The sequence below is a fragment of the Camelus dromedarius genome, chromosome 1, assembly GCF_036321535.1.
Source record: "Camelus dromedarius isolate mCamDro1 chromosome 1, mCamDro1.pat, whole genome shotgun sequence".
Taxonomy (NCBI): domain Eukaryota; kingdom Metazoa; phylum Chordata; class Mammalia; order Artiodactyla; family Camelidae; genus Camelus; species Camelus dromedarius.
The window spans coordinates 47474341-47498599 of record NC_087436.1 but is presented as its reverse complement, the minus strand read 5'-3'; the positions used below and the strand labels follow the sequence as shown (position 1 = coordinate 47498599).

Sequence of the window (24259 nt, the reverse complement as noted above, 5' to 3'; positions counted from 1 at the left end):
TTTTTAAATGTTACAGAAATTTGAGGAAATGGGTTGAATTTTCGGATGGATTGAGACTGCATGATTATTTTCCCACTTAAAATATCACTATGAAACAGTGCTCAGAACTGAATATTTGATTACAGTAAGGGAAGATGCCTGTATTTTCCCTCCTCTCAGAAACTTTTTCACAAGAAGGATAAGGTACATGTAAGCAAAACAATTTTAAAAATTCACATACATAAGAAGCCAAAAGTTTAATTTTATTGAATAAAGAAAGTTCATTCATGGTTTACACAGATATTAATATACTTTGTAACAGCTGAGAGATCAATAGCTAATAGGAAGAAGAAAGAAAGCAGTTTATACTTTCAATGTAGAAAAAAAATCTAATTGCTACAGATGTCTTGTAAAATTCCCAAAACAAGGTCTAGCCAAGTTTATTGTTCAGTGATTTTTTTTTCTTTTTGCAAGAAATCAAAAGTGAGATTCGATGGGTATACTACTGGTTACAAACTAATATAACAGCTTGAAAAAATCATCAGACAGAAGCATAAATAGAATACAAAAAGACTAGGTTTTAAAATTGTATTGCAGGAATATTAACTATAATAAGTGGAAAAGATACATTAAAACCAGGAGTGTGTTACACTGGTTCAGAACAGAACTCATAAGGCAGACCAAAACTGATGCTAGTTAAGGAAAAGGGCCTGTTTTTAGGAAGCATGTCCAGACACCACCACAAAGAAATACCAACAGTAAGTACGTGGTCCCTTCTTGTTACTTAGCGAGATGTCAGAAGTGAAGTGACTGGGGTGACAGCTTAAGCTTTCTCCAGGGATTTGTAGTATTCCACCAGTACGGTCCAGGCCTTGGGAGCCATGAAGCCTTCAGGAGGTTTCTGGCCTTCTCGGGCAAGTTTGCGCATTCGTGTTCCTGAAATAAATTCAAAGTCTTCATGGCTGAGAGGGAGAGAAAAAAGAGAATTTCACATTTTAAAAAACTCAGTTATAGTGAAATTTTTTAAAATATTTGTTCCTCTGTTCATGGTAGACAAGCTTAATAAGAAAAAAAATCTGGATGAAACGTGGTACTTAGGAATATCAACCTGATTTCAAGTTTGTCATTGAGCAAAACACTACGCTATCAAAAATTACTTATTTTTAGAAGTGGGAAAAATACTTTTTAACTGAAATTTTTACTGAGACCATTGTAGATTCAAATTCAAACACAACTGTAAGAAATGATGCAGCAAGATCCCATATGTCCTTTGCCCAGGGTCTCCCAATAGTAACATTTTGCAAAACTACAGCATAATATTACTATTAGGATATCAGCCAGGAAACAACCCATCAACCTTACTCAGATTTCCTAGTTTTACTCATACTTATTTCTCTGTGTGTTTACTCAGTTCTGTACAATTTTATCACATGTGTAGGTTCATGTATCCACCACAGTCAAGAATCAGAATAGTTCCAAAACCACAATGATCGCAGAGTTGCCCTTTTATGTCCATACCCATTTCCCACCCTACCCCCCTCCTCTCAGCCCCTGGCAACTAATCATTTAGGAATAGGATTTTTTTTTTCCTGAAAAAACAAAAAATTTAATATAGCTAGTAGAGATTGAAACTTTTTAGGAAGTTTGAATATGAGAGGCTAAATGCATGCTGGAACAGTAAAACAAAAACTGAAATTTTAAAAATAGCAATAGCAGCAAGTAAGTAGCAATAATTAATATTATTCCACTGATATTACACAAAGGTAGTGTTCTGTTCATCCTCATACCTACAAAACACACAGAAGCCCTCAGGCCCTTCGACCACTAAGCACCGAGCACTGGTGGCTATGACACATACTGTCTACTAGTAATTTCAACCCCTTCCCTCAAACAAGGAAACCAACCAGATAGCAGACCAGGACCCGTAAGAGTTCTGGGTCACTCAGGTCACCAGATCACAAGCCCTGTTTATTCCTGGTTAGTGGCTATATGTTCCTTTCCCACTTCAACATTTGTAGAGTTAACCTGGGAATCAAGTGAAACCATAAACTGCCAAGTGGCCCTCGCTTCTAGAGGTATGCCAGGTATGTTTTAACTAACAATCACTTTTCTAGGAATCTGTGTAAAGGAAATAATGAGAGATGCAGGGAAATACTATACATAAAGTCAGCTATCTGAAAGTTGTTTTTCGACAGTAAAATGTAAATGATCTAAAAGTCGAAGGTCTAAATAAATTACAGCATAGGATAAAATGTTCATTATGTCATAATGAAGTGAAATAATCAGGGCCCCAAACTGTATATAGAATACTATTGCAGTTCTGTTAAAATGAGGGGGTGGGTGGAGGAAAAGGCCATAAAGAAATGCACCCAAATGTTAACGGTGGTTATTCCTAAGCAGTGGTATCACAGGTGCTTTTAATTTTGTCCATGATGCTTTCTGCAATGATTTAAATGATCAATATCAAAATCAAATTTAAAATATCAAATTATTATCAATAAAAGCTTACTTTTAAAATCTCTATCCACGGTGATTTTAAGTAATTTTAAATAATATGACCTTTAATTAATCTGAAACTTCAATCATTTGGAACACTGCCCTGATGAGAGCAGGTAAACAGGATGTGGACAGAGCATGACTTTCTCTATTCCGGCTCCACGGGAGTTACAATGGCCACTAATTCACCCCTAAATGACAGACCCCAGCAGCACAAGTATACCTCAACAGTGCTGGGGACACAACACACATTCAATAAATACTGACCACTGATCAGGTACTTGATTAGATTTCTAACTAGGAACTCAACAAGTATTTGGTGAAATATGAAAGCACAGAAAGGCATACACACAGAAAAATTCTATCAGTTTAATACAGGACCACTCAGAGTCTTAAATAAGTCACCACACTTCATCCTCTGGCAAAAAAAAAAAAAAAAAAAAAAAGGAGGAGATAGGGCTTCTGACTGCTGTGGTTAATCTGAGCTCCCTGTATGTCCCTTCTTCTCTAAATCTGGATTGTTCCCACTGGAGATTTTTACCCACCATTGGTGATCTCTTCAACAGTCATCTTCAGATCTGGTTTCTTTCTGACCTCGCTCACCTCCACTTCAGCCAGGGAACCCACACACCTAACTTGTTCCTAGCTTGGTTCACTCAGTCTATCGATGAGCTCTCGGGTCATCCACTCAATAGGACTGAGCTCCTGACCAAGAAAGAAGTACTGTGATTTCCTTAATGATCAAGAGTTTACACCAGCTTCTGGCCTCTCCCCCTTTTCTAATTTTCACTGTCTGTGTGATCAATGACCTGACTGCTCACTGGGCTTCTGAACCTTGGGCTTGGTTGTATTACCATCCATCTCCACGCACCTCTTGCATCTGGCCTGTCCATATGCCTGCCCGCTACTGTTACTTTCGAAGATCAATGTGACTCTTGGTCCTGGATCTAGTAGTTCTCCCTCTTACATTTGCTGCTGGCCCTGATTCTGGCCTTTCCAACTCCCCAGTGAGGTACCCAGACTTTAATGGATGTCCTACTCCCCTTTGAAACATGTCTAAGAGTTCTACCCTGCAATGCTATACACACAACATATGAATATAAAATAGTGTAACTCATTTAATCAGCCACAGGCAAATCAATGTTAATGCTTTATAATCTCATCTCTTACTATTAAGCAGAAGGCATTGCTTCTTCAACTCAGGCATGTGACATCTTCCCCTAGTCACCTGTCTGCTCTTCTAGTCCCTGCACCACCAGAAAGACAGGAAGAAATACATTCATTTCAGTATTTCAATAGCTCTCATCTTCTTAGGTAAAACATCTTTTAAATGTCTGTACACATTTTCAAAGATGATTGATGAAAAGGAAAGGTTAACAGATATTGCTTCAAAGCAAGACGCATTCAAGTAGTTTAAGTCTAGGGAGTCTCTCCCACTTCTATCATCTGTTCAAAGTGCAAGAAAAGTCAGACCCACTATAATAAACTGGCCCAGGCAGATGGGCGGGTTACCAGAGGTGACAAATGACGTAAGCTATCATCTTTCTCCCATGTAAGTGGCTACAACTTGAAGGAAGACAAAGAAATTGACTGCATGTCAGACAGGCCTAGGAAAAAAGCAAGACTCTGAGAAGAGATTTCTAAAAAAATTCTGGAAAGGTTAGGGTTAGAAACGTAGTTTTAAAAATTGAGTTTGAGAAAGTGGATGAGCTCTCCAAAGAAAGAAGACTCACCAAGAGTAAAAGCATCTGTCAAGGGAGTAGGAAGAAAACCACGATGATTACATGCAGGCCATGGAAAGAGTAAAACGTTAAGGCCACAGAGGCTTAAAAGACGACCACGAGGGAAAAAACAAAAACAAAGAAAAACTTGGATATACAAATCAGAATTTAAATTTTCTTTAATCAAGGAGCTTTAGTGGATGATGAAGGAAAGAGAAGGAGTGGTAAAATGGCAGAGATACAGAGTGGAGAAAAGATGTGTTGTTTTTGTTTTTGCTTTTGTTTTTAAGGAAAAGGGAGGTCTTAGCAAGTGTGTGGCAGAAGAAAATAAGTGCCAAGAATGAGAAAAGGAAGGAGGATGAAAGCCAGGAAAGGGAACCAGGAAACCAGGAGAGAAATGAAAGATGGGGAAGTCAGTCTGGAATGAAAGAGCACAGAGAAAAGGAGGAGGGTCCAGAATGAAGAGAAGAATAGTGATGACTTGGAGTTAGAAAAAGATGACATGGTTAATCCAAGATGGTCTGGTCCTCACCATCTCAATAAAGATGTCAAGTTGCCTCCTGAGGGTAAACAGAACCTGTATGGGAATGAATTGATAACAGAAAGCATCAACACAGTTAGCTGACTTTTATCTCCAGGCCAGAGAAGTTACTCGTCAGGGCAGGGCTTAGCAAAGGAAGTCAAGGGTGTGAAGGGGTCCAGATCATTCCAGTTGTATCTAAAAAACCCTCACTCAACCTGATGGAAACCTGGTTAGTTCAGCTGAGAATCAATTGCCAAGACATTAACTGTTTTAGTTCCTTAAGATGTTCATTTATCAATTCCCTAAATAAGTCTCATTGATGAAAATTATGACCCTACATCTCTTTGGCAATGTCAATTTTAAATTTTGACTTCAAAAAAGGAAACCCTGTGTCATGTGCATACAGTAGATTTGTTCTCGATGGCAATGAGACAGAAGTGAGGGAACAGCTTGCTGGATGATTCTGCCCTGACTTTTTGATTAAAGGAAAAAAGCCAGACCCATTAAAGTCCTTTCTTTTCCCCAGAATGCCAAACTGTCTGAAATCCAGAAGTTTGCTTGCATTCCTTTTGAAATTGCACTTTAAAACTCAGGTCCCTGGGTACCTCTTCTCCTGACGCTATTTCACACTCCATCTGCCCCACATGCCACAAGCATTTCTTCATCACTTGAAATGGGAGTTTCTGCTTCCACATGGTGGTGGTTCCACTCCACCCTGGCTACGGAAAACATATTTACTTTCCTCAGCCTCATGCTTGTACTTCTGTCACATGAGGATTTTACTTTTTATCATACGTCAGGTGCAAAGAAGAGCCGCTATCTGTAATCTACTCACAGTTACATCTTTAAATGGCCAGCATTGCACAGAAAAAAATTAAATTAGGTAAAAACCAAGGCATTCCAGGAATGATCTAAAACTAGCTCTGAACATTACCTGTGAGTAATCAAGAATCTGCCAGAAGCAGGAAAGGCTACTAAATAAAGGACCTGAGGCTTTCACTACAAAGCAAGTCTAGTTAGGCCATCTAATAACACTCGTTAACCAATCCCTATGGCACCAGAAAAAAGAAACACAAGTCTGTTTTCTTCCTTTTTGAAACCACTTGGTCACAGATTCTTATAATCCACAGCTGACAGAATGCCTCTTCTTTTAAAAAAAAGCCAACAAAACTCCCCAAAAAACAAAAAATCCCAAAGGGGACGGGGAAGGGTTAGAACGCAGGGACAGAAAAAGCACACCATTTAGCAGACCATGTGGGACCAGCATCTTATCCCATGTGAGACACACTAACTACATGTGGCCAGCATCTTGACTAACTCCTAAGTACAATGACTCGTGGCCACTTGTTGAAGATTTTAAATCTTTAAAACCATGTGCCGTCTCTCAGTCCACAGATGTGGCCATCAGAGCCACCAGCACAAGCTGTTCAAATAGACAAGAAGCCGGGGTCAGGAGGTGGGCCTTTGAGTGTATCTTTCGATGGTTCATATTCAATTAGACCAGCTTTAACCAAAAAATGTTAACTAGATGATAAGCCATCAGAGAAGCAAAAGGGAATTTCTCTCACAGAACAAAAAATAATGGTACTAACTTATAAGTGAATCTAATGAAGTACTTTGGGGCTAATTAACTATTCTCTAACTCAAAAGAAATTCATATATAAATATACACTAAAACACTAAGAATTCTCTTCAAACACAAGTCATCTCTTCAAAACTAGATAAACAGTTATTTATGGCTTTCTTTCTCAGAACCAAAAAGCACTGGTTGGCATCATACGTGACAAATTTAACATTTTCTATTTCCAAACCAAACATCAACTGAAATACATAAAAATGTTAATTATTTTGAGCTAATTTAATTTACAAAAATCCTTAATTCATCATGTTTTCCTCCCCTCAAAAGTCTTATAAATAAAAGCTGGAGAACAGCTCCTATCATTCAGTCAAATAACACATTTCCAGGGAACGCCTACTCATCTTTTGGAGCTTAGTCCAAATGTCACTTGCTTCTTTTCTTCCAATGCCCCTGTGACAACCTACCTAAAACCTAAACTACCGTTTCATTAACTCTGGCCTGTACTAACGCACACCTTCACACTGATCTCCCTTCCCATCTTGCTCTTTTCTATCCTGCTAGGTCATTTCTATACTTATGAGCCATGTAGTTTCAAGCTTGTCTTTGTTTTAATAAACACTGCAAGTGTAGTTACTTTGTAATCCATGTCTAGGTAATTCTAGTATGTGATGTCTCTGCAGGTCTATTCTGCTAACTGTAGTTTACTTTTATTTTTTTTTTCTTGCTTTAGTGCTTTGTTTCCTTGTCTACTTTATCATTTTTGACTTAAACTATTCATCAAGCTTGTATAATTATGGGAATAAGTTGCGGCCTTGGACAAAGAAATAATGCTCCAGAGAGAGTCTATATTTGCTTCTGCTGAATATTTAGAGGCATGCCCAGTTAAGAACCACCAAAAACTAATTTCATGGCTTGAGGGCTTTTTGATTATTTATTACTTTCATTTTGATAGAACCCAGGTAATAAGAGTTTGGCCCATTTGAACAGTTCTGAGCTTCTGAGCCTAAAACTCAGTGGTCTGCTCAGTCCCCTGAGGAAGGGGAGTGAGCTCACTTCAGGTTTTCCCTTAACACTTAAGGTGGGACGGAGCCTCAGCTTAATGGGAGTGTCTCCAGCTGGACTCCCCACCTAGGTCAGGATCACAGAAATTAGTACTCAAGTTTGCTAAGTCCCGCAGGACAAAAGCAACTTCAACACTCAGCTTACCTGAAGTCCTAGTCTTTACTTAATAGTTTAGCCTTATAGTTCTTACCAGTGCCACAATACTCTTAAGAAAATGTTTCCTTTCATTAGAATTTTTTGTTAATTTCTTGGGAAAATCAATCTATATAATCCCACTTACCTAATTACTAAAAATCTGAACTTCCTAGTATCTAATGTTTACTGTAACAACACTATCCTTTTAAAATCTATTCCAGTTTGTACCTTTTAAGGAACTGCCTTATCTAGTCCGTATGTCTTCATCCTCCTTTCACGCTTTTCCAGTCCACCCTGGCCTTCTTCCCAAACCCTCTGAGTCTTCTCACCTTAGTACCTTTGCCTGTGCTTATCCCTTTGTCCAGAATGCTATTAACTCCTTCTTTACCAAGGGAATGTCTACTTATCTTCTGGAGCTCAGCCCAAATGTCACTTGCTCCAGGAACCCATCCCTGATAATCCAGACTCTGACTAGTCAGAAAAGTGTTAGTGGAGCTCTCCACATGTTTTCTGGCAAAGCACATGCCACCTTTAATTAACTGTGTTGTTAGTGGATTACTGCCTGTCTGTCTTCTCCAGAATGTAAATTCTATGAATGAGACAGAGGGAAGCGGGTAGGGCAAAACCATTAAAAGAATGACACAGCAGTTAGCAAGAAGATGGTAAAAGAATCAACTCCCAACAGACGTTGAGCTTCAATATATGCTCACTGAAATACAACAGCATGCTAAATGGCACTCCCACAGGCACCAGGACAGTTTTAAGGCTGACCATAAAAGGTCAAAGGGTGGGTGGTGGCCCAGTTCCTGGGAATCTCACCCCCTTCCCCAAAGTAGTTGAAATAATCCTCCCACTTGTTAGCTTATGAAGTTTCTCAGCCCATAAAATTAGCAGCACTGAGCCTCAAGCCTTGTGGCTGCTCTCTGTTCTGAGTGAGACAGCCTGCACTCTACGGAGTGTGTATCTCTCTGAACGAATCCACATTTACTCAACTGTGGCTCACTTTTCAATTCTTTCCTGCTCAAAGCCAAGGACACACACTTGGTGGGGCACATCCCAGGGACTCAACAGAGACCTGGGACATGGCCATCCTCACACCTCACATTTTTCCTGTATCATGAGGGCAATAACAATATCTGCTTGTTTCCAAGCACAGTGCCCACCCTTGGCAATGGCATGTAGGAAGAACTCAATAAACAGCTAAAAAATGGGTGAAGCATAGCAAAGTTGAAAAGTATTACACTAATTTCAATGTAACATGTTGACTTTAAAACAAGATACAGTACATATAAAATACAACACGTGATTTGATTTTCAAAAATATACATACTAGTATGTACCTAATTATGATTCAAATGTATAGTAAGAGAAGACAATGCAACAGATTTTAAATTAGATCTTATCTGTTAATGGTTATGTAATAACTCCCTGCAATAAAATATGTGCAAAATCTAGAAGCACAGGATAATAAATTCATGCAATTACAGTGAGACTTCTACAAGTCTTTAGAAGAAACATCAAAATTAATAAAAACAAAGTGTTTCGTGAAATTAATGGAAAAGACAGTTCCCCAGGAGTCTAACAGAAATATTTATGTGTGGCAAAGACTACAAAGACTACAGAGCCAGGAAGAGAAAGAAAAGAATTCACACAAGAAATATTTCAGGGGCCAACACAGCAAGACTTGGATGTAAAGAGTGAGGTGAAAGAATAAAGGACTTCAAGATTCTACATCATGGGAAGAACAAATAACTAAGGAAATTTAGGATTTGGAGATACATGAGGGGAAAGGTAAAGTTGCTTCTGGGCATTTTAAGTAATACCAAGAAATCTAAGCAGAAATGCACATTAGTGTGGTAGATGGAATTCTAAGATAGCCTTCATGACCTTCACCCCACAGTGTTACTCCCATGACATGTCCTTTACAGCAAAAGGAATTTTGCAAATGCAATTAAAGTTACTAATCAATTGACCTAAAATAGTGAAATTATCTGAATGGGCCTAACTTAATCGTTCAAGCCCTCCAAAAGCAAAGAATGTTCTCAGATGACAGCAGAAGTCAGAGATCTGAAGCATGAGAGATTTTACATGAGGGAGGTTCTACTGCTGAGATGAAAGTGCCCACAAGGAAGAACCTAAATGTGGCTTCTAGCTGCAGAGAGAAACCCGCACCAACAGCCAGTAAGGAGATGGGGACCTCAGTCCTATAACCGTAAGGAAATGAATTCTGCCGACAAGGGTCATCTTGGAAGTTGATTCTTTCCAGAGCCTTCAGATAAGAGCCCAGCCTAGCCAGAGTCCAGTCCAGCCCACCCAGACTTCTGACATAAAGAACTGTGAGGGGATAAATGGGGGATGTTTTACACCACTAAATTTATGTTAATTTGTTACACAGCAATAGAAAGCTAAGACAATTAGCAACTTGGAAACACCAAGGTATAGCTTTCAGAGTCACTGCATAGAAACCAGTAGAACAGATGAGCTTTCCTGTGGAAAGTATATAAAAGAAGTGAAGAATATATGAAAAAGTATTGAAGGATGCCTCTATTTAGAGTACTATTTAAAAATGACACAAATAGTAAATGATTAAAGGTATATTCCAGCATTAAAAACATGAAAGAAATACTCTATTGACAACATGGAAATAGCCAGCCAGCAAACATTTATGTCCACCTGTCCCTTCACTTACCTGTTTCCACAAGGCACTCTCACTCTTGTGCTTTCTTTTTACTGAGCTGCCACTTCAATCATCTGAACCATAATTTTGCATTTGTCTACCCAAATACAAAGAAGATTTACTGCATAAAGGAGGAAAAATTACAAACAACTGAATTATCTCTAAAAGTTCATAGTATCTGAAAGAATGGGCTTTAATCTTGTAGTCTTAAAACCAAATTTCCTTGAGTCATTATTACACTAATATGAACCTACTTAACTTCCTAAGTATAAACAGATGGTTTTTACCATAATTCTTATCAATCATATCTTGCCTTGAATCTTCACGAAGTTTGTTTTTTTCTCCCTAAGCCTTGTCTTATACTGGTATTTAGTCAAATCAAAAGCTACAAAATCATTAATTACATAAAAGCTGGCATTGAATAACATCCATTAATCAAACACAAGACAACCTCATATGTGCATAATTAATAACTGTTTTCTCACTACATCAAAGACTATCGACTTTCCACAAAATTTTAATCACTTTCCAACATATTCCCATCAACTTAATTATATTTGAACACAAACACAGAAACTAAAAAACTAAGGCAGTTTTAAAGCCTCCCAAGTTACAATTTATTAAGATTTGGTAATTCAAAAAAATTCCAAGAAAATGAGCCACTCATGCAACTAATACACAATTCATCACTGGAAAATCTTATGAGAACTGATGTAATTATTTAGCCTTTGAATGATTAAAAGAGAGACTTAAAGCAATATTACACTGATTTAACAAAACATGAAAGTTATCAAGGGCTTCCCAGCATATCATTCAACCACAGACAGATGGCTTCTAGGGTCCCTGTGTGACTTAATCAGCTGATCATGCAAAGAAACCAGAGTAATGAAACATAGCAGCACAAGAAGTGCAAAGGAAAAGCTCAACTCTATTTAGTTTTGTTTCCTCAACTCATTAAAATGGAAACCGACCTAAGTTTTAAGTATTTGGCAACTAGTGGAATGATTCTATTTCTCACTCCTCACTCTATATGTGACTATTACTTTCAGAACAAGGTTATGTTCATAGCAGCTTGTACACAAACTACACAAATAAATTGCATGCTAGGTGAGAAGCAAAGGGTTGCCCTGCCAGCACTCCATCTCTGACACTACATAATTTTTTCTGACACTACATATTTTAATAAATTTATAGGAAGGCAAAGCTACCCTCCATGGGGGTTCTTAGTGGAGGAGCTTTCAAAAGAATTGCCAATGTGTAGACCCCTCCTCAGACTAAATTAAAATCTGACATAATCTGAACCATGAAAGGACAGAACTATATTTGAAACTTTTTTATTTTCCTTAACATTTAATTTATGTTTTTGGTTTCAATCACCTTTTACAGTAATATAGTTCAAGGTTTACTATAATTGCTTTTATTTTTCTTAAAAATTTTTTTTAAGCTTCTAAGGCATATCTTTGGTAGAAAAGGTCCATTTACAACTTCCAGCACATCACTTTTACAGCTGTACTTTTTTTAAGACGATGCAGTTGTAGTATGTATGTATGTATGTATATAAGTATATATACACACACATATGTATACATATACATAAGCACACATACATATTTATTTTCAGGCCAAACAAAATATGCCACAATTTAGAACTATTTTCTAGGTATTGTACAAGAGTAAAAATGTTCTGGCTTCTTGCAACTTCTTCTTGTGGTATGGTTCGGAAGTATATTGTACCTGAGCCACACTCTGATCTTCAGAATGTCACAGTCTAGAGCGGGTCCTGCCTTGAATCCCACACCAAGGCCGTGGGGGACTGTTAGGAGTTCTTTAACATCTCTCCAAACCAGTCATAAAAGCCTTTTCTGTTCACCGACTCATAAGATTTTCCTGAATTTTAGCTCAGAAAGCCTGTGCAATTTCTCCAGAATTATTTGCGTTACACGAGAAGCCAACAAGTCCCTCAAGCTCCACTGTTAACAGCAGTATTTCTTTATCCATCAATTTATCATTTAATTAAATGACACCAAACTTTACGCCCCCTTCAGAAACAAGAGAATGTTTCGATTTTTTTTTTTTTTAAGTTTCTTTTCCCTTCTTGTCCCTTCCATTACAAAACGAGCCACACCAAATGAGGACACAGGGTGAGGGTCAGCGTTATTCTTGAATGTAGAGTCAAACTGCAAAGTATCATGAAAAAAAGATGAGAGCTCTCAGATTAGAAGTTATTAGACTCAATTTTCAGTTAACACCTGTCAGTAGAAGGGAACTGATAAAATACAAATGAAAAACAAAGCCAGCCCTCCAGAGTCATGATTTCCACATCAAAGGATTCAATCAACCTCTGATTGAAAGCATTTGGGGGTGGAGTGTTTAGGGAGAGAATTTCAGAAAGTTCCAAAAAATAAAACTTGAATTTGCCAGGAACAGGGAACTATTTACACAGCATTTACAATGGATTTGCAACTATCTACATAGCATTTACATTGTATTAGGTATTATAAGTAATCTAGAGGTAATATAAAGTACAAGGGAGAATGTGTGTAGGTGATATGCAAATACTGCACCATTTTCTACAGGGGACTTGAGCATCTGAAGATATTTCAAGCTTTTTCATTACTATTTTATTTCAAACATTTATATTTTAAACCTTTTTATTATTATTATATTTGTTATGGTGATCTATGATCTTGTTGTTACTCTTGTAATTGTTTTGGGGAGGCCACAAATCATACCAATATAAGATGGCGAACTTAGTAAGTGTGTGTGTTCACCACCAACCAGCCATTCCCCTCTTCTCTCTCTCTCTCCTCAGGCCCCCATATTCCCTGAGATGCAACAATATTGAAATCAGGCCAACGAATAACCCTACAATAGTCTCTAAGATTTCAAGTCAAGAGAAGAATTGCACGTCTCCCACTTGAAATCAAAAGCTAGAAATGATTAAGCTTAATGTGAAGGCATGTTAGTGACTGAGACAAGCCAAAAGCTAGGCCTCTTGCCCCAAACAGCCAAGTTGCAAAGTCAATGCCTGGCTTCAAAGTTCCAAACGACAGGCTCACTCTCTTGTTAGAGGCTATTGCCAGCTGGTGACTGGAAGTTGAAGCCAATGCTCATTTACAGTTCTGAAATTCCTAGGGTCTTTAAGAATGATGCTCAGTCTACTCTGCCTGTCCTCCATAAATGGAACAACAAAGCCTAGGTGACAGCACATCTGTTTACAACAAGGTTTACTGAATATTTAAGCCCACTGTTGAGAACTTCTGCTCGGAAAAAAAGATTCCATTCAAAATATGACTGCTCATGGACAATGCACCTGGTCACCCAAGCTCTGATGGAGATGTACAAGGAGATTAATACTGTTTTCATGCCTGCTAACACAACATCCATTCTGCAGCCCATGGATCAAGGAGTAATTTTGACTTTAAAGTCTTATTATCTAAGAAATACACTTCAAAGGCTATAGCTGCCATAGACAGTGATTCCTCTGATGATTCTAGGTAAAGTCAATTGAAAGTCTTTTTGAAAGGATTCATCATTCTAGATGAAGTTAAGAACATTCATGATTCTTGGGAAAAGGTCAAAATATCCACACTAATAGGAATTTGGAAGAAGTTGATTCCAACCCTCAAGGATGACTTGAGTGGTTCAAGACTTCAATGGAGGAAATAACTGCAGATGTGGTGGAAATAGCAAAAGAACTAGAATTTGAAGTGGAGCCTAAAGATGTGACTGAATTGCTGCATCTCATGATGGATCTTAAATGGATGAAGAGCTGATTCTAATGGGTGAGCAAAGAAAGTGGTTTCTTCAGATGGATTCTACTCCTGGTGAAGATGCTGTGAAGATCGTTGAAATGACAACAAAGGATTTAGAATAGTACATAAACTTTAGATGATAAAGCAGTGGCAGTTTGACTCCCAATTTTGAAAGAAGTTCTATTGTGGGTAAAATGCTATCAAACAGCAGAAGTGCTACAGAGAGATAGGTCATGAAAGGAAGATTCCATCAGTGTAGCAAACTTCACTGCTGTCTTATTTTAAGAAATTACCACAGCCCAACCTTCAGCAACCACCACCTTCATCAGTCAGCAGCCATTAATATCAAGGCAAGACCCTCCATCAGCAAAAACATTACATACAACTCACTGGAGGCTTAGATGATGGCTAGCATTTTTTAGTAATAAAGCAATTTTTAATTAAGGTATGTACATTGCTTTTTTAGAAATACTGCTATTGCACACTTAGACTAAAGTATAATGTAAACACAGCTTCTATATGCACTAGGAAACCAAAAACTTTGTGTGACTCACTTGTTGAGATAATCATTCTAATTACAGTGGTCTGGAACTGAGCCTAAGGTATCTCTGAGGTATGCCTGTATTGATATTATCTGCAGATAAAAATTAATACAATTTTGTCAAATGTAGATAGATACATGCTCAGTACTACCAATAATTTGTACTAAAAGGTTATTCATTTTTTGCTCCTTCTAAGATCTTTGAAGAAAGAAGAAAGGAGTCTTCACCACTCTGAGTGGTCAAGAGCGCAGGCTCTGGGCCATGGCTGCCTGGGCTCAGCCGCTGAGCTGCCGTCTGCTGGCTCTGCAACCTTACGCAGGTGATCTGAACCACATATGCCTCAGCTTACTGCTCATCTACAAAGCAGGGAAAAAAGTAACACCCACTTCACAGGGTTATTAATTTAATTAATTTAATACCTGTAAAGGAATTGGGATAGTGCCTATCACACCACGATTGCACAAATATTAAACTCTCTCTCACTACAGAGATCCCCTGGGCTTACCAGTATCATCATCTCTAAGCCCTTGGACCACTTCTACACGCTCAGTATTATGGCAGACAGAACATCAATACTACCCTTAAGAAATTCATAAAAAAATTCCTGAAATCATGCACCAAGAAACCAGATTCAATTTTTATCTCTCCTTCTAACTTCTGAAATACTGAGAAATTCATTTCCTTGGTTTGCCTTTGCCTGAAATGAGTACCACAAAGCTTGTCATCAGCGAAGTTGGTATAAAGACAAAACAAGACCTTAAAGCCCTGGGAGCAGCTTAGAGCACAGGGTGTTTCAGAGATTTGTATAGAGAATAAAACTTACTGCTCAGCGTCATAGTAGTCCATACGCTTCTTTTTCTTGTTGTAAGCTGCAACTCGAAAGGGAACTATCTCCAAGGTGATCAGGCCAGGGGCCATGGTCAGCACTTTGGCACCATGAGTTGGTTCATAAAGATCCTTCCCTGTTTCTGGATGAGGCATGCCAGCAGGGTCTCGTCCAACGATGTAAAAATTGGCTCCTGCAACCATCCGTGCTCTGCAATGCCACTGAACCTAGAATAAAAGTTTTCACATTAGATAACCGTGATTTTATGACCAGTACTTAGAAATGGGAAGTGGATATTAAATGCATACAATTCTTATACAATCAATATCTATCAGTAGGAAACCTCAACAAATTTAAATGTTCTTCTTGAGAAGCCAGAAACAAAACTGGAAACCAATGTCCTTCCAAAAACTCTAAAAGTATAAATGTATATGGATGCTTATATGTATGTGTGTGTGTGTGTGTGTGTGTGTTTATATACTTTTTTTATTGGTAAGAGATATATGTCTCCATGTGTATGATTTTACACAACTACTAGATGTCATTTATATATAGTTCAAAATCTAATTTATTGGTTAGATCAGGCTAGTGATTGATCCTTTGAAAGAGGCAACTGAAAGGGGCTCCTGGGATAATAAGAATGTTCTTCTTTTTTCTCAGCTTTATTGAGCATAGCTGACAAATATAAACTGTTCATATTTAAAGCCTACAGCATGATGATTTGATATACATATACATTATGAAATATTTACCATAATCAAGCTAATTAACACGCACACTATGACACAGTTACCTTTTTGTACCTATGGTGAGAGCACTTCAGATCTACTCTCTCAGCAAATCTCAAGTATACAATACAATATAATTAACCAATCAACAAGCTGTATGTGAGAGCCTCAGAACTTACTCATCTTATAACTGAAAGTCTATACTCTTTCAGATCAACCCTGGAAATAAAACCTTATACCTAATCCACTTGGGTGTTAGTTCTAGGAGATCCTGGCAATGTTCTGTTTCTTGACCCACAGTCCAATCCTGGTGCTGGTAATCAAGAGTATGCTCACTGTAAGAGTTCACTCAGCTGTACGTACACTTGAGCTATGTGCTCTTTTCTCTAAGTTATACTTTAGTAAGTTAAAAAAAAACTTGATGAAAATGATTTAAATTACATGAATACTTACTGAGAAACTGGTACTGAGATAATCCTGTTAGCTAAGTGACTACTACCCAGGATACTAGGTAAGAATAAAACGAGGTGTGGTTGTGATGAAACAGCCATGTGGCATGCAAAACTACTAGCTTTTTGGCCTACACTTCCGTATTAAGACTTACAGTTTAACACCTAGAACTGTGGAACTTTAGAAGTTAAAGTAAGAGGTCATCATTCTCATTAAACTCAAAGGTTGAGTGACTTGGCCAATAGTGTAGAACAAACCCAGGTCTAGAAATTTGGTCTTAGCTCCCCTTCAGTATAAGGCTCCATTATTGAGTGACTTACCAAAACCATCTCAGTTCTACATGAAAATAAGTATAAATGATGACCACTACACATCACATTCATTTTACCTCTCTTAATAGTTTCTCTTATACCAAGTACTTTATTTTTATCAACATAGTTCAGAAAGCACAATAGCATGGGGGCAGTCCCTTATCCTACACTTGAACTGCACCTGAGGCATTTCAACTTTTTTTAGTTGTTTCTACTGATATTTACCTTTATATTTCTAAATTGAATGCATATGCTGCTGTGCCTTGACAATTTAACTTAAGATACTATATACAGTTATCCCTCAGTATCCGAGGATGCTCAAGTCCCACAGTCGGCCCTCCGTATCCAATTCCATGTACATGTGAACTTGCACAGTTCAAATTTGTGTTGTTCAAGGGTCAACTGTAATACAGATGTTCTTTCCACATTACTTATTTCCACATTCACTATAAAAGATATTTGACTCTTACTACACTATCCTCATTCACTATCACATTCCACTTCTGGTGAAATAAACATTCATCTGTAAAATGGGAATTACAATAGTACATATCTCAAACAACTTTTAAGAAAATTTACAGATGGAGCATGTGAGGACTTAGAACAGGACCTGGTACAGAGTAAGTATACAGTAAATGTTAATTAGCTGTTATTATCACCTTTATCTTATTCCTTTCCTTGTACAACTATTTGTTTTTCCTAGAGTTAATAATTCCCTTGATTTTTTTCTGCTTGTTTAGTTTTCCATACACCTGTGTTTCTATGTACCTTTATTATCCTTTTTCCTGAACACATAGTTTAATATAATTTTCAGTCTCCCTTGCAGCGTGGCCATATGGCTGGGTTCTGGTCAACGGAATGAGAGCCAAAGTGATGTGTGCCACTTCCAAACACAGTCCATTAAAAAGCCTCCTGTTTGCTTTCCCCATATGCCAGCCAAACAGAAAGGACTCCACGGTCCTGTAACTACCTCTTTTTTAATTATAGTATTATTTCTGCTTGCATTGATTGGCAATAATTCTGTATTAACAAGATGGCAAAGCACAATGCTAGAAGACCTTTGTTCCCCGTATATACCACCTTTTCCTCCACCCACCCCAGGTTCAGCTCTTCATGAAAATTCTGCTCGTTCCCCTCTGCCCCTTCATAGCAGACACACTGAACACCTTTGCTAGTTCAGACTCAGAATTTTTAGCAAGGGGTCAGTCAGAATCAAATCATCAATTAACTACTTTGTAACTCCACTTAAATGGAAAATCTCTTCTGTCTCATGCAAAATAGCTACTGCTTACAGACTTAAGTTAAAAAGGCAGTCTAAGTTCTCTGAATCTGGATGAACTGATTTTACTCATTAAATATTTATGTCTACGTGCTTAAATTATTCAAGTGCTAAATAAACTAGGAATACTTTTTGACCAAAAGCATACTGGTGACAGTGATCAGTCCTAATTTCGTCTTGTAAAATTACAGGAATTGCTTCTCTGATTTCTTTTAGAGGTTATATGAGTAATTTAAACATAAACACAACAAACATGGAGAGAACATTCTCCTGCAGGTGACCTGAATGATTTCGATATATATTTTAGTGAATGGTTCCCTTATGAGCAGATTTCTAAAATTTTAATAGCCATGAATAAGTAAATCACATGTAACTCTTCCAAGAATGCCTCCTGAGTCAACTTGAAAAGGTAATATGTTTTAATCAAGAGAATGCAAGTCAGCCCACACCCATCAGTTTCTGGTTAAGAACACAGGCTTTAGAGTCAGGCTGTCCTAGATTTGAATCCTAACTTTGCCCCTAACTGATGGAATGCCTGTAGGCAATTTCCTTATATAAGCCTCAGTTCCCTAATTTATAAAAATAAGAATGATAATATTTAACACATAAGATTGATGGGAGATTTGAAAGTACTCAGGACAGCACCTGGCCCTCAATAAAGGACAGTCACAAATACTATGAAGTATTTCCTGACAATCACAGTTGAATTAATTGCTTCCTAATCAGTGTTTCTAAAGAAAAATCATCCACTCTCTGAAAAAGATGACATGCTGCCAAGAAGATGGTTGCTAAAAACCAGTAAGAGCTGTCTATCTATCCAGCAGATGGAGGTTAAGATGTATTACTTATCTTTTTATGCCCAGTAGCTAGCATGCTGTCAAGAAATTGAATGCATATTGAAGAAGGAATGAAAGATGATGCCTACAGGTTCTCTAAGAATGTGAAAATGGCCAACCTAACAACAAACGACTTCTTTTCTGCTTTACTTGCATCTGTGCAGCAAATTACATATAGCTTTGTCATTTTCTTTCTGTTTATAAAATTAATTTAATTCATGTGTGGCAAACACTGCTCGTTGCCTGGCAATAACTGATTTCTCTTTGCCCTATCTCCCTGTTCCTTGGTGACAGAAACCTCACTCTAAAGAATGGAAATGTCAGGTCCTTGCCTTCTCAGCCTGCCTTGACACACAGCCATACAGCATGGGCATCTGGGCAAATAACAGGACCTCTGAGGAAGTTTGCTGGAAGGTCTCTGAAAAACCTTTCCTCCCTAAGAAGATTCTCAACTTTCATTTATCTGAAAATGTCTTTACCTTTATTTCTGCTTGACTATAGAATTCTAGATTAAGACTTTTTTTTAAATGTTACTCCATTGCTTCTAGTTCTTGTTGCTCTTGAGAAGTTGGCCATCATTTCTATCATCTCTCTACTGTTCCCCCTCCTTCTTCCCAAGTCTCTGCTTTCAAGGTTCCTCTTTATCGTAAATGTTCAGCAGATTGACTACTATGTGCCTAAGTGTGGTCTTCTTTGCGTTTACTCTTTCTGATATTTACTGGGCTTCTTGAATTTGTAGGCTGATGGTATCCACCAATTTTGGAAAACTTTCAAACCATTATTTTTTTCAGAAACTTTTCTGCCACATTCTCTCTCTTTTCTTTCAGAACTCCAATTATACATATGTTAGATGGCTTGACATATTGTATAACTCCATTATACATATGCCCACAAGTTACTGAGGCTCTGCTCATTTTTTTCTCATTTATTTTCTTTTTTCAAATAATAGAAACTGTGTTTTTAAAAAACTCACTGAACTTTTCTTCTGCCAACTCTAGTCTGCTTTTAAGTTCATCCAATGAATGTTTTCATTATAGACACTATACTTTTTTAGTCCTTGAATTTCCTTTTTTTAAAATAATTTCCACTTTTCTGAGATTCCCCATCCAAAGGCTATATTTCTCTTTAAGAAGCTTTAGTATTCTTATTTGCTAATTCCAACATCAGCATCATCCCAAGGTATATTTCTAGTGATAGTTTTTATCCTGGATTATAAATCACAGTTTCTTGCTTCTTATCTCCAGTAATTTCTTATTGTACACTGGACTGGTGAATGATTTGTTTTAAGGATTTGTTATTTTCCTTTAGAATGTTGAGAGCCTGATTCTAGAAGGCAAGTAATTTACTGGCACCTCTCCATATCTTTTTGAGGCTCAGTTTTAAGTCTTGTTGGGCAGGTCCAATCTAGCTTTTTGTGCCAACTATCAATCCACTGCTTTCAACTCCAAATTCACTGTCAGTACTTGCACTGAGATGATGGATTGAAAACTCTAAGCATTTCTCCTTCACAGTGAGCACAATGTTAAGTTTTATCAGTAGAGAGAGTTAGAAGGACACTGTAGGAGGAAATGGGTGAAGTGGTGCCTGTGTACAGGGATATTTGGTAGCACTCTGGTCCAGAAGCAAAACCAAAGTACATAATCCTTCAACAACCTCAAAGCCCTAGTCTGAGTCCAGTGACCACCCTGCTGCAGCCCTCCTAATGCAGATACCAGCGTACTGCAACCAGCAGCTCCCTAATTCCCTCTGCTCACCCACCCACCAGCCTGTGTTCCCTTTGCCCCAAAGGGTTGCTTCCTGCATTCATTCCATGACAGGTATCTCACACTGTGCAGCACTCTGGCAGCAAGCCGGTTCCCAATGCCTTGACGCCCCCTGAGCACCAGACTATCAGCATCAGCTAGCCTGTGCACCAGAGGGTTGTTTCCTGCTTTCTGGCATCTGTGAACCAGTGTGGTCTAGGAATCCACTGAAATTCACCATCCAGTGGGATGAAACCACACCTTTTTCAATGAGATCTGAGGCCCAGCCTTGGGGAGGGGATCCCCTTTCTAAGTCTGTCCTTCCTTTGGGTAATCTCCCTCAGTCCCACAGTACCCTTTAGAGTTTACTGTGCACTTCTATAGTTACTTCTCTATTAAAGTTCAATAATTCTTTAAACTTCCACTGACCAATTCTTGGGGATTTCCCACCTCCCAACTGCACCCAGACTGATACAGTCTTTCTCCAGGACATGGTCTTTACTCCTAAAGCAAGTGTTTCTGGTGTCTTAGTTGAATGCCTAGGATGCTAACAAGGTCTCTCCACTCTAGCTGGGCTGGAATGTCATCTTCCAACAAAGAATAACCTCTAGGATCTTCAATCCACTCTCAAACTTATCACAGCCACTCTTTACCAGGCCTCAGAGTTTCGTGCTGCACAAATGCAGTCCAGTGAACCCTGGGGAAGACCCTCACAGGAGTCTGCTGCCTTAGCCGTGCATTACCCTCCTCATCAGTAAGTAGTTTGCAAGTCTCAGTTGTTCCAGCAGTCCCCAATCCAATCTCTGCCTCCTCAGCTCAACAGGACCACTGTGTTTCACTTGGGTCCCCACTGTCTGTGCTGTGGTCAGGAAACTGTCCCTGGGCAGAGAACCAGGATAGACACAGGTCCATGGTGATTCCCAGCTTTCACGGATCATATTCCTGCACTGCCTGTTTGCCAGTGCTTTTACACAGGTGTTTCACATACTTAATTTTATAGTACTTTTCAGCAAGAGGGCAAGTCCAGTGCAGGAGGGCAAGCCCAGTACCAGTTACTCCATCATGACTAAAAGCAGAAGTCTAGATGTATTCTGAAAGTAGAGGGAACAGCATTTTTGTGGGCAGACCAGACATGGGCTATGAGAGAAAAAGAAGAGTCAATGATGATTCCAAGATTTCTTGAATGAACTGCGATCAACTGAGATGGGGAAGCAAAGGATAAAGCAGATTCAAAGGAGGTAAAATGAGATAGTTAACACTTCAGATACGTTAAATTTGAGCTATTGGTTAGCCATTCATAACAGCTGGTTATATAGGTCTGTAGTTCAGAAAAGAGGTGTGAACTAGAGATACAGAGGAGAGGAGAATTAGACACTGTGCTTTAAGACAATTAGAGATCTGATTATTTCCTTAAGAAGAGGAATGGATGGGCCAAAATCCATGCAATGTTAAGACTTTCAAGAAATTTTTAAATCACTTCCCAAAAAAGTTATACCAGTTGAAGAGTGTGTGGATTATTCGGCCCTTTTGTATGTCACTGAGTGTGAGAATGTAAACTGGTAAAACATTTTTGAAAATAATTTTGCATTACCATGTAGAGCTGGATATTTGCATTTCATAGGATTCAGAAATTCTACTTCTAAGAGAAACTTTTGCACACATGCAGGAGACAGGCACCAAAAAATCACAGCAGTGCTGTTCATAACAGTAAAAAATAATATACAGTAAAAACATCAGAACACATGCAACAAAAAGGAAACATGAATGTCCCACACCGATATCAGGAAACATTAGGTAAATTGTGGTACATTCTCATAATGGAACACTATGTTATATACATGAAATGAATAAACTATAGCTACATAAACAACCCACATGGAAGAATCTTAGTAACGTAAGTGTACCCAAAATAATGGAGTCAAGTCCCAAAGACAACATAAAGTATTATACTCTTTTAATAAAGTTGGAAAACAAGTACAACAAATCTTATATCATTTAAGCGTACACGCTTGTGACAAAACTGTGTTTGCATGCTAAGATAAATAAAGAAATACAAATATCAAGACCGTGATTTCCTGGTTGGAGAGGAGAATGGCAGCAGAGGAATGGGATGGATAGGAGAACCTGGGAGATTAAGTTATATACTTCTCAGCTCAAGAGCAACTCACAATTGTTCATGCAGTGATTTTTTTTTTAAATAACACATAAAAACAACCAAAACTGAAAAGAGTAATTCGCAGATCAATGACACCAGTGCACCATATACCATATTGTGATTAATCTAATTCTGTGCATCTGAGGTCCACACAAGATTGTTTTAGAAATCAGTATTAATTTATACTCCCACCATGTCTATGTTTCAAAGCAAAAGGTAGAAAACCATTATGGTTCATATTTTCCCCCCAAATTAAGTAGATATGATATTTATCCATCATTTAAAATAAACCTAAAAAAAAGAAAACACATTTCTTAAAATGTAGCTCAAAGTTTACCTAATCTGGTTCATAGAGTTCCTTCTTCACACTGCTTAAATGTGTTTCAAAGTATGTGGACCACAAGATTTTATACTCATTATGCAAGATGGATGAAAAATTAAAGGATAGTTAAACTGCAGAAATGCTCACAAGATCTAATATTTCCACAACACTCTGGACATATTTTTTAAATTTCACTTAAAATGTTTTGTTTTTCCTTCCCTTTTATATTTTATTGGGCTTACTAAACTATGAAAATACTTCTTTAGAAGGACACACTTCTGCAAGTTACAATTTCTTGATTGAGGAAACCTGTTCATTGTCTTAAAGAGACAACATGCTCCCTAAAAGATGACTGTCAAAACAAACAAACAACAAGTGAAAGAAAAATCTGAGGGGGGGGAAAGACTTATAGATTGTATTATAATCCTAAGCATTAACATGGTATATATTTGCAGATCTTTACTCATTTATATAACTTAATAAGCCAAAGTAAAGAATTACAAGGAAAAATGTCTTCACTAAAATTATTCATTTTTGTCACTAGACAAAAGCCAAGATGTTCATTTAGTACCTGAAATCAGTGACTTCTTTAGTCTCAAGTTGCATTTTAAAGTAGATTGAAGGAGATAGGTAGAGAATAGAACTATTTTCCTATTCATACTTCCAACCTCCTACAAACTGTTTTTAATGATAAAGTTAGTCAGATGAAAAGAAATGAACAAAAGAATAAAAAGTGATCTGTGGGTTATCATTTTTTTGAATAATCAAAACCACTAACATAAATTTATACACAGGGAATAACTCAACCCTATTGAAAGAAAAATCTATATAAAAAAATCTATATATGCTGGGAGTAACTCAACCCCACTGAAAGAAAAATCTATATATCATGAACCTAAAAATTTACATAATAAATATTAATTATAAAATAAAACTTTAAAACACTCTTACCACCCAAAATAGTATAATTGTTGCATTTTTTGGAAACTGTGGTGCATCTAGGACTTAAACACATAAGATCACAGAGAAAGAACCTGGATCAACAAATACATTTCTCTGTATATCATGTCAATTAAAGAACTTTCATGGGTTCCAGAGATTCAAAGTCAGTGATAAACCAGACATTCAGGTATGCGCTGAT

The 24259-nt window shown here is 37.7% G+C and overlaps 1 protein-coding gene across 3 annotated transcripts in view; it reads right to left on the bottom strand.

Annotated features, from left to right (window-relative positions):
- Positions 1-221: 221 nt before the first annotated feature.
- PAPSS1 (3'-phosphoadenosine 5'-phosphosulfate synthase 1) overlaps positions 222-24259 on the bottom strand; it is a 99330-nt gene continuing 75292 nt past the window's right edge. For all 3 annotated transcript variants that reach the window (XM_064484347.1, XM_010999056.3, XM_064484339.1), the window contains exons 11-12: positions 15293-15522; positions 222-941 (exon numbers count right to left, since the gene is read on the bottom strand). In XM_064484347.1, coding sequence (XP_064340417.1) covers positions 803-941; positions 15293-15522 — 369 coding nt within the window. In that variant the 3' untranslated portion in view covers positions 222-802. The remainder of the gene's footprint in view (positions 942-15292; positions 15523-24259) is intronic.